The sequence below is a fragment of the Pavona decussata genome, unplaced genomic scaffold (genome assembly GCF_977016875.1).
Source record: "Pavona decussata unplaced genomic scaffold, jaPavDecu1.1 SCAFFOLD_77, whole genome shotgun sequence".
In the NCBI taxonomy this organism is placed as follows: Eukaryota; Metazoa; Cnidaria; class Anthozoa; order Scleractinia; family Agariciidae; genus Pavona; species Pavona decussata.
This window is the reverse complement of record NW_028145495.1, coordinates 760,001-771,436: the sequence shown is the minus strand read 5'-3', so window position 1 is coordinate 771,436 and position 11,436 is coordinate 760,001. Positions and strand designations below refer to the sequence as shown.

The following is an 11,436-nucleotide window of genomic DNA, read 5'->3' as shown; positions in this document are numbered from 1 at the left end:
CGTCCGCTTTGGAAATTCTGGTCTGGCCATTCTCACCACAACTGTAATAGCTCCAGCATCAAACAGAATCGAAGAACGAACACGCATCAATTTGCGGGAAGTTCCAGAGCACTTGCTACTCAGAGAGGGTGGGTCAATTACAGGAATACCGTGCCCATTATGTTCAATCCACCCTTCTCAATAACCAACAAAATCACAATGAACAACATCAAAGAACCTTGTATAAAAATCTAAAATTTATTCAAGGTTTTCCTATATCTTGAAGGCGAACAGCCTGAAATCAGGAAACAAAAACGCTTATAACTTACAAGCACCGAACTACGAGCGAATATTAGAGAATCTGTTCATAGCCTCTGTGACATGCGTTACAAATAACTAGAAAATATTTTTGTTTTGTCCCATATCAAGAGTAATTAAATTGATTACATCGCACAGTCCGACCAATAAATTACTAGCACTAAGCAAGCCGGAATGTTAATGGAAACAAGAATCAGTAACATCCAGTGAACTTTCAACGTCTGGCTTCGCATTGTCGCCGAGCCAAACGGGCTCATTTGAATTAGATAATTTGTTTTCTCGCTTTGTAAAATTCTTTACAATCATACAAAACTAACATGTGTGTGTTGTGTTGACTATAGTTGTCAAGTCGCATCAAAGACTGATTCAAAATTCCAGGACATGTTCATAAGAAACCTAGGAGAGAATTCCAGGCTGCAGGCACGGACTGTGAAATAGGGGCGAGTTAACACCGGGCGAAACTGCTAACGTCGGATGCTCACTCCAGTCAAAATCACTATTTCAAGAACTTGCTGCAGATAACGTGTAATCGAGGCCTCGAAGAAGGCCAAATCAGCCTTAAGGGACAGACCAGTTTATTCTTGAGAGGGGGAGGGTTGGGCAAATAACAGAAGATTTTGCAAAAGGATACAAACCGTGCATAGCGTAACAGAGCAACGAAATATCTCGCAATCAATTCAGTGAAAAAAATTAATACAAAGCTTTTGGCCAAGAAAATAATTTGTCCAGCCCTCTTTCCCCCTCAAAAATAAAATCACTTGCTTCCAAATCAAATAAATAAACTTTGCTCGCGTGAAACAGCTTCATACACAACGTGAAGCCACAGTAAATCGACTTATATACCACTTTCCACTTCCTGACAACCTCTGGTCAAATAATCTGGTTCTGTCATTGTGATTCTGGAGACAAAATGCCAACGTGTGAAGCAGTTAACCAGTACTCTCTCGTGGTGCCGTTTATTATACTGTAAAAGTTGGCTCTTAATTTTGAGTAAGAGAATGAAATCCTCAGTGTGATATTCCAATGCAAAGGAGAGGAATACCGTTTGACTGTCGAATTTTTTTTTACAATAAAGAATTGAAATGGTGAATTTTTTAAATTTCGACAATACAAATAACGGTTCAGAGCTGTCTGATACATGGAGGAAACCCGTCTTTCAGAAACCTTTACAACACCATCTTCGATAAAATGGCCAGAATTTGGACGAGCCCTTGGTGGCTACCACCTCAACTCAATAGTAACTAATTGCACAAGTTACTCTCCCTCTCTCTGTGTCTGTGTAGTTGACTAGACTAGATTTCTTATGAAAATGGAAGGACATTCTTAAAGCACGAAACTATTCTTTGGCGACCTGCACTACACTCCAATAATGGGAGACCCGATGTGATGAGATTCCAGGGCGTACACGTATTACGCGCGCGATGACCACGAAACCTGCAAAGCCATTGCGAGTCCGCCGTGACGAAAACTTCCCTGTGGTTTAGGGTCGCAGGAACCCCACTCGCAGTTCGCCGATGATCGAAGACCGCTGATTGTTCACAGTTTTTGTTTGTTTCTCCGCTGTTTCCATTTATTCATCTCTGCACTGCGACCTCCACTAACGATAATGGTCTTCTTTTGGGAACAAAAAACTGCAAGAAAAGAAAAACGAAAGCGATGCTCAATTCATGACGCAAAATTCTATTTTGTTTTACATTCAAACAAAATTAGAATTACCATTCTCAACGTTAACCAACGCTACCCATGTCGTCTATGAGATTACATTCCAAAAAGACGATATTCACAACACACTACACTTTACGTCGCGCACAACACTTTGTTCATCGTGTGAGGAACAAGATTTGAAGTTGGGGTGTCTTGGGGGGGCTTTCGTTTGAATTTTGCGGAAGTTATGCTTAAACCCCCTTTTAAGCGATGACTGTAGGAAAAAGCATCTTGCAGGCATCAGACCAGGGGCGCTTTCCTATGGGCCAAAATTTTCGGTTTGTAATTTCGAAGACTTTCCGTGCCAAACGTTTACGTAATGGTGCACAAAGCCAACAAACTGCAATTAGCAATTTGTAATTCCGCAAGCGATCAGACATCAGTACACGTCGAAAATCGCATGAAAATGCGAAGATAATCTGCTGTCAAGTTAGCCTGCCAATGCAGACGTAATTTCCAGCTGTCGCTTCTCTCCGCTGAAGAAACGACAGCCGGAAATACGTCTGCGTTCGCAGGCTAGCGTCACACTGGTCACACGATAATTTGCCACCCTCTGCAGGCTACAAGCACACTTACTAGATTAGGCTAGAACGGCGAGGCTACTGTGTGAATCACGTAATTTTCCTGTTATGTCCTCCCGCAGACACAGATACTGATCGCTGAGGCCCAACCGAGCGAGCTGCCGCGGCTCTTTCCGCCACGCTTCTTCTCAAGTTCGCTTCTTCGTTTCCTAGTCTATAAACATAAAACAAAGTACAACAGTGATATTGGAGTAACTTCTGGGCACATTTTTCTGAAAATAAACAGTTCCCATTTCGGTTTTCGAATAAAATAGAACACAAAATAACAATCCTGTCCATTTCGACTAACACCAGCAAACCCCCTACCCCTCCCCCTCCAAAAAAGAAAAACACTACGTCAAAAGAGCGTATGCAATTCTTACAATTCCCAGTAAGCCGAAAGCTTCTGCAAATGAGGGCAATTCTGGTGATTCTGAGTTACATACTCTTCATTTTATTTATTCTGCTATGAGATGAGTTGTATAATCAATGAAACGGAGCAGGTCCCAAAATGATCATCTATTCCAAATATTCCTACATTCTTATAGTCCCAGTGCCAATGGAAGGAGATCCTTACTGACTTAAAACCTCTCAGCCATTTCCAATTCAAGAAACAATACAAACAAATTCTGTTGAGCTCTCCAAAGTAACGTACATAAAATATTTCTGCATAGCTAGACATGGCACTCAATACACCTTAATCTTTGAATTCATGCATGCGGTGGTTTGCTCGAAAGCTATGCTCCCTAACCACCGCACACTTCCCCCCAAAGCCATTTATTTCCGTCTTTCTTCTTTATTGTTTTATTACTCAAACAAAGTATCGAAGTCAAGTGTAAATAAAGTGAACTGAACTGAATTAATATATTTCTTTCCGATTAGAAAACGCCGTAGGGAGTGAAAGGTTTACGGTCATTTCACGTCACGCGTGACCGGTATTTTTGAAATTTGAACGGAGTTTAGAAATTTACATGTCAGTAAATCCGTAGAAATTAATTTTTCTTTACATTACACCATTAAGAATTTTAAGAATAACAATTGTTTCCCAAGCATTTTTGGATCTTTTTTTCAGTTAATGCATCTTTTTCGGAAAGATTTTCAGAGAAATGTTCAACATTCCATTCAAAGGTCGGACATTACAAAGAGAAATTCGAATGTTCATTTCATTCCCGGAAATACTGGTCACGCGTGACAAGAATTGACTGTAACAAAGAGCTCTAACTCCTGACTGCTTTACCTGACTGAGGGACTCTTGATTTTGGGTTCTTTTCGGATGATTTTCTTGCTGAGGTACAAAACCCACTGCTTTTGCTCATCAGCTGTTTGCGCGAGAACCAGGAGTTCCTTGGCTGAGATGAGATCCATATTCACTGAAAACAAAACACGACAACGCTTAATGAGTCAGTCGCCATGGAAACAAACGCACAGCAGTCAAACCAAAGTCCCTTAACTGCCAATATCAACATACATATTCTCCTTACTGTTAATCTCGTATTGCTTGAGTCAATAGTTAGGAGAATTGATTTAACATCAGACATTTTACTCCTTAAAGATTTATTGTCATTTATTGTATTCCATCTCATGAGCTGTATGACGTAGTCAGGCATTGTGGGGCGGCATCGCAGAGGTCATGGGTTCGAATCCCGTTCAATTGAATCTGAATTTTTTTCAGGCTTTCTTTTCGCAATTGCTTAAGTTGCGTACTAACTGCGAGGATCTTTCTTCTATTTGATCTTTACATCCGCAGTTCAAAATGTATGTTTCATATATTTACATTCAGAAATTAAATGTTGGTTACTGCTGAGACCGCGCAAAGGGTTAACTAGCCAGGCAGGAATTGATACAACGTTTAGATTTGGCGGCCGTGATCCGGAAGTAACATCTGAAGCAGGCTTTACCGAAAACAGAAATGTGAACAGTTCAAGCAACGTTAAAAGAACAAGCGCAATAGTCCATAAAAGCAATGAGAAAAAGAAAAAGGCACGCACGCGACGAGATAAACTGAATCGTTGCATTGGGCTTGCGCTCGCGCCTCCCAGTCTTGTTCTTGTTCACGGGCTCTTACGTATGCTTGGGCCTGTGCTCTCGTTGAAAACGAAAACCAAGGGAACGTTGATGGTTTTCTTCATTTGACTTACCGTTGCACATTGTGATGCAAGCCTCTTCTCTGTCCACGTGGTCCTTATGACATTTCATGTGACACCCTGCAGTAAAACAACACCACAAGTTACTACATTGAGACAACAAAAACGTAGCGGCTATCCAATACGAAGTCCATCCGTCAGACAAGCTCGGTTTCAACCAAACATGGCGCGTTTTCTCCCTTGAACGGACAGAGCCAAACCTGTTATGGTTACTCTGGAGAACTTAACGGTGTCCCTTCATGATGTTATCTGATGATTTTCTGTATTCTCCTCAACTGTCTGTTTAACAGTTTAATGATACGGTATGGAGAAATAAGAGGTTGAACTCAATACTCACGCTTGCACTCTACGGCAGGAGGCGGCTTGAACATGTGCCACAACGGTTTGTTACACGAGTCGCAGTTTGTTGGCATGTGGTAATGCATGGGAATAAACTGATGCCTCATGTAATCAATGGCGTTCATCCGCTCCTGGAAAATTGAAAAGGAAAAACAACAAGGCATTGGTAATGTAATCAAACAATGAAGACTTTGTCTTGTAGAATTGTTAAAATATCGCTAATTGCGAATGCGACTTTGTCCAGTCTCATCGGCAATAACCCCACACCTAGAAAAAGGTAGTCTTGCCCATGTACCTGTATAAACCCCCGTATTTCCTGTCACATCAAGCAGCAAGCACGCAAAACAACCCTTATTTCATTCCACATGATGGAAGATATTCTAAGTTTTGACGCAGCCAGCCACACTGGATCCTGTGTCCTCTTTCGACCATTTCAACGTTAGGTGGTCATATAACGTATGGAGAGAGAGAAAAGGTGATAGAAATTTGAAATGAACGAAAAACAAGGAGCGCCTATGGGGAGAGTGTGCTTCTTATGCGTCGTGATGAGGGTCTTTTCTATTACTCTAATTACACCATGAACACAAGCACAATCCAAGTCTGAAAAATCTCAACCAAAAATTCGCACAAATCATTCATCTCCTGCCAAGGCCTCACCCCTTCCCCCTAACAACGACCTTCAGGGAATGGCCCAGGATACGTACATAACTCTTGCTGAAGATTACTACACACATCATCAGAATCATCTCACCTCGGGTTGTTGTTCTTCTTTATCTTTTTCCACGGGATTAATACTTTCGGCTTCGTTCGCGTATAAAATCTGAAAACGAAACAAGCCAAGGTAAGACATAGAACACACAGAGCTTTCTCATTGCGCGTTATCATTAGTCTAACAAGACAAACATACAACTAGACAAACAAAGTACTGCAACAAATACATTTACACACTTAACAAGGGTTGACTTGGGACAAGTCTATTATCAGTTTCTCCCTGCCTCTGTCTCCTTCAGCGCCCAAAATAGCACATGCACTCTTTGCGTGCCTGTGTCGCTTTCTATCTGTCCGTTTTCAGAGAGCTGGGAACAGGCTAAGCGAGAAAGCTAGTGCATCACCAACCTGAAATATTCTAGGAATATCTTTCGCATCAGCACGTATGACATCACCTTGTGTTACTGACCTCACGTGGAATAACTTACTGCAAGGCAAAAATGGGAGTTCGAGTAAGAACCTAAACTAAACGCCTAATCAACTAGTAATAAAGATAAGGGAGTGCGTTAGATGATCTCGATCCCAGGTTCTCTCTCCTTTGCCAAGTTGGTGATGATGTCTTCCGCCCCTGCAAAATCTGCGGGGGATGCCAGATACGCTTCACAAGATCCATTCATTCAATCAACGTTGTCCCATACAGTCTCGACTCCAATTTGTATTAGGAGTGCGTTTTTTCTACGTCGAACGCAATAAACGGCATTATATAATTTAAACACTGCACTTACCTAATTTCTAGAATGATGGAAGGAGTTGAGCTGCTTTTGTGATCAGCATCGGAGTTATAGAAGAAAATCTTTCGACTGCTAACAACTAAATACTGCAACAAGAAAACCGCAAGATGGTTACGAAACTGATTAAACTCCCGAAGATGCAAACTTGTGCAAGATCTTAATCATACAGAACTGTAAGCTGAAGCTCCTCCCATCCACCCCACGGTGTAAGATATACGATGACGGAGGAAGGAAGGAGGCCCTGGAAAAAGGGAGGGGGGGGTACTCCCTTTTTTTATAAGCTATACAAGTATGTGCGGCCCCAAAGGGTATGTTTTTTGACCATTTTTGGTCCAAAAGTGGGTATGAATTTTAAAAGATAGGTCTCAAAAAGGGTATTGGAAATGACATAATTTGGTCTGGATATAGGGTCGCGGTTAGGAGGATCGAGCTGCACACCCCTACTAGAAATTCACAGGAGTAACTCTCCCCTCCGGGGAAGGGAGGAAGCCAGTGAGGGAAAAAAAACCCTAGGGATAGAGGAAAACTAAACAAAGAGTAATTCTAACGGTGTTAAGAATGTTTTATAGGCCTGCATCAGTCAGCACACATGATGTTAAAAAAATGCAAACTATGAAAGTAAGATGGTGGAACACGTTAACAGCTCAAACTCACTTGTCGCTTCCATCCATATCTTTTAATGTTTTGCTTGTTTGGTATCGACACCCAACCTTCCTTGGGCAAATGGACTGAAAATAGATCAACAAAGATAGATTAACAAACACAATGAGACAATTAAAAGTCTAATTTGTTCCACGGGTCAGCACTTAACGCTTTCCTCAATTTTCAGTGACCATTATCATACTGTATAGCAACCAGAAGCTTCCAAAGTCAAACGGTTGCACGACACACCAACAACTGCACAATTCGAGGAGTTTGAAATCAAGGCCGTAATTTTACAAAGCTCTGCTCGGCATGCTTGCTTTGAGTTTCAACGATTCAGATCTCTAAGAAACTTCACATCTTTGTCAAGTCAGAATAACAATCCGATTCACGTGCCAGTTTTTTAATTTAATTCAAAATTTAAATAATTGGCCACCGTAAGAACATTCGAGTGCCAGTAGATCTAACCCTTATCTACTTAAAGTGCTATTGCATAAACTGAAATAACAGCCTCCAAACAGGCTCTAAACTTCAGGAAAGAGTGGAAAGAAAGCTTGGTGAGCTTCCCCTCGGTTCTCTTGAGTTTCAGCTTTCCGTTACGCTGTAATCCCACCGGAAGACTTGTTCACCACAGGTAACCCAAGCACCAACGATAACAATTCCATGGAATTGCTTCGAATTAACCCACAAACTACGCAAGGCACAAATAACCAAGTAAAGAAATTCTGGCAAGTAATTTTTGTTTAAAAAAAAAAAACGTTTGTAATTTACCCTCATATAGGAAACGTAATTCCCTGCACAAATCCTTATAACTTCGCTGTTATGTAACTGTTATCGTGACACTGAGCGAACACATTACAAAGATGTCAAAAATACTCGTAGAGCTTGGGGTACCTGTGTGCCCATAGGCTAACGCAATGAACACCTATGAAACTGATGAAGAATGCGTGACAATTTAATGAATGCCTGAGAAACAGGTGAGGGATGCGTGACAATCCAATGATAACCTGATAGTATGTGATTTACCTGAAACAGAGAGAGCGTCATCGTCATTAATACTCGTGTTCAGTGGCCGCTGCTTGATCTGAGAGTTGAGCCGGTCAATCATCAGGTCTTTAGAGTCAAGCTCCATCTGAAAACAGACAAATTCATTAAGATCAACGCTCCACGAAATGTAGTCTACAAAACGGCAAACGGAGGATTGGGAAGGGATTGGTTTTTAAAGAAACTGTGGTGTTGCGTCGGTGGGGGGGGGGAGGGGGTGGGGGTATTGAAACGAATGTTTGGAGTTGATAAGGTAATTTTATGTTATGCACGTCCCCACAAGCTTGTAGCTTTAACTGTTACCGTGTTTAAATAAAGGTATTATTATTACAAATGGCAGTAAAAACTTCTGGATGCCCAGATATCCTAAACAATGATTGGGCGGCCAGCCGTAGGCAATCTTTGCAACGACCAAAGTCCTTACAATGAAAATCCCAACTCCTACCTGCATTTTCTGCCTTTGATCCATCTCCATTTGAAGATTTTGCTGGTATTCAGCTATCTGACCCTGGAATCTTGTAACCATCTGGCCATACTTCTCACGTTCCTAAGCGAAAAACAGTTTCCAAGTTAGCATGCGACAGCTGCACGGGACATTCCAACCCGCACGTTTGAGACAGAGTTAGCCCGTTAACTCCCATGTTTTGGACAAATTCATGAAAATACACTTGGTAACCCGGAAGCAGAGCCTTTCTTTTCACGAGAGATTTTTATGGAGTCAAGAGAAGCTCTGCTCATAGGGTGCATACCAGGTAGAAAGGTCGAGAAAACAGCAGACGTGCAATAACATTTAAAATAAGAACAACGTTTTGACGTTTCTAACGTGTTTCCATAGAGAATTTGACATGGAACTTAAAGGTGCACTGTCACGGCGATTTTGCTCAAATATTTGACGAAAAAACTTTTGCCAACATGAAATTGCTCTTAGAACACCGCAAAGAAAATACAAAGGGAATTCTGCAAGGAAGAACTAACTATAAGCAGTTTTTAGCGGCTTCTCTAAAATACACCGGAAGAACTTGAAAAAAATTGGCCAATTTTTTCAAGTTGCAATCCATTTCCATCCTAGCCATCTGCAGCCAAATTTAACTAATACTAGTTTCTATGCATGAGTAGGGTTATTGTTAACAAAACTGAACCATTATTTTAACGATTCCACCGACTCAAATTTGTTTTTTGGCCACTCCAAGTGACACTAAAAATAGGTGACACTGCTCCTTTAACAAACACTGTAACTGTAACTGACTATATTCACTGTCATCAATAATTATTGTCAAAAGACAAAAATCAAAAGTCCTTATTACTGTCGTTATTGTCCACAGGCTCCTCCTCCTTGCCACCACCATCATTCAGCAACTTGGCATCCAGGAAACCAAAGGTGCAAGATACAACTATACACCCCTAAAAAAACTGTACTCTTTTTGACAATGCATAGGCACATTGCAACTCGTTTATTAGCGAACAAGCTTCGAGCATGGCTGGCCAACTTCAGTTGAAGGCCAAATGCCTAACCGTAACGGGATCTACAGCTTGTTAGTCCGGCTCCTAAGCAGCCGTCACGCAAAGGTCGTCACGCAACGATTCTCCCCACTAAGGGAGAAGTGTTGGGTGATGACCCCATTAACAGCTGCATAGGAGACTTGTAGTTTGTCTAACTTACCGCTCCTAGTTCTTGGTGCAGTTTCCTACACTCCTTTTCCTTTTTCCTCAGATCATCAGAAGTTGCTTTTCTCTTTTTGCTGTTTTCTCTCTGGAAGTCTTTCCTGCACATGATCTCCGCAAGTTTGTTCACAGCTTGGGTTTTCAATGTCTTCTCTATCTGTAGTTGCTTTTTCAACGTTTCCGTGGCGGAATCAATTTCTTTACTGTTATCCTTGGATTTCTCAAGCTCTACAGAAGGACACAAATAAAGAAAGAAACCAAAGCCACATTCAATTTATCCTTTCAACCTTAAGCCTCAAATGTTGGCTTTACATACATACTTTATTGGCTTGTCCCCACGGGGCTTTTCAGAGTCAATTTAAAATTACATAACTAAGTACAAGACAATAATAAAAGAAGATAAAGCTAGTAGACACAGTAATTAGAGAAATTTAGAATAACGTTTACGGCAAACGGCAGAAACGACCACCTGACCATGTTTACCTCATATTTGCCGCTCGTTGTTTTCAGTTTCTCAGTAAAACTGAATAGTTTTGCGTTAGCATCAAAAATCAAAATCATTTTGTAGTATTCTCGTCTTTGTACTCAGTTTTTCAATTAAACATAAACATGAATCTCACGTTTGTCGTTTACCATGAATGCGGTTCTAAATCTCTCTGTTATCTTGTCTACCAGTCACCTGAATCCTCTGCACTTCATTTATCATTACAGTATTTAAATCATTTTCATGGAATGAAATGGAACAAAATTTGGGCTTGGGTGCCCCAGTTTTAAGCATATTTTCTAGAGTTAGATATGAAATGTCAAGACATTTCTGTCACTTGCCCTCCTCTATAATATGAAACCTCTGTAATACAAACAGCTTTGATCAGCAACAAATTTCTCCTTGTAATATCAATGCTTATTCAACACCTGTGGTCATGAGAATTAAGGATATGATCACCCAAGTAATAACTTCTCCCCAGCACTTTTACAAGAAAAGTATGGAGACAAGATAGGAGAATTTTCCCTTTGATATAAGGGGTTAAAAGGTTAATCTGTCCCTTTGTTACCAATATAAGCAAGGTTTGACTATAGAGCGGTTTTCAATTGAGTGTCAAAATATATTATTTTTGCGTTTGCCTTGGTTTTGCATTACTACCCTCCGTGATTGGTTAACAAAACTCGCACCACTTTCTCAACCAATGGGAATCCAAACCAAAACCAATCGTGTTTTGGCCCCACGCATTTTCCCGTGCTTGGCGCCAGTTACGTTTATTTGCTTTGAATTCTGATTGGCTCGTGTTTTTTAGATCTGTTGCGACTGGCCAGAGTAACTACTTTGGTTTTGGTTTTTACGACACTTAATTGGAAACCGCTCTAATATCAAAACATATACACTCGACTTACCTTCCTGCATACCCTTGATCTTATACTCAAGTTCTTCTTTGTCAGCTATTTTCTGATCCAAGGAGCCTGTTAGTTGTTGGTTAAGCTCCTCCAGCTGGCTGATCTGACCACCTTTCTCTGACATGTCACTCTTGTGTCTTGCGATCAGTTCTTTGA

General features: G+C 40.9%; 1 protein-coding gene across 2 annotated transcripts in view; it reads right to left on the bottom strand.

Moving 5' to 3' along the window:
* Nucleotides 1-218: 218 nt before the first annotated feature.
* LOC146476412 (rho-associated protein kinase 1-like) overlaps nucleotides 219-11,436 on the bottom strand; it is a 39,019-nt gene continuing 27,801 nt past the window's right edge. For both annotated transcript variants that reach the window (XM_085114599.1, XM_085114600.1), the window contains exons 33-45: nucleotides 11,281-11,436; nucleotides 9,890-10,119; nucleotides 8,675-8,776; nucleotides 8,212-8,317; nucleotides 7,198-7,271; nucleotides 6,538-6,629; nucleotides 6,161-6,239; nucleotides 5,796-5,864; nucleotides 5,043-5,175; nucleotides 4,700-4,765; nucleotides 3,799-3,931; nucleotides 2,578-2,736; nucleotides 219-1,928 (exon numbers count right to left, since the gene is read on the bottom strand). The exon at nucleotides 11,281-11,436 is cut by the window's right edge and continues 43 nt beyond it. In XM_085114599.1, coding sequence (XP_084970725.1) covers nucleotides 2,613-2,736; nucleotides 3,799-3,931; nucleotides 4,700-4,765; nucleotides 5,043-5,175; nucleotides 5,796-5,864; nucleotides 6,161-6,239; nucleotides 6,538-6,629; nucleotides 7,198-7,271; nucleotides 8,212-8,317; nucleotides 8,675-8,776; nucleotides 9,890-10,119; nucleotides 11,281-11,436 — 1,364 coding nt within the window. In that variant the 3' untranslated portion in view covers nucleotides 219-1,928; nucleotides 2,578-2,612. The remainder of the gene's footprint in view (nucleotides 1,929-2,577; nucleotides 2,737-3,798; nucleotides 3,932-4,699; nucleotides 4,766-5,042; nucleotides 5,176-5,795; nucleotides 5,865-6,160; nucleotides 6,240-6,537; nucleotides 6,630-7,197; nucleotides 7,272-8,211; nucleotides 8,318-8,674; nucleotides 8,777-9,889; nucleotides 10,120-11,280) is intronic.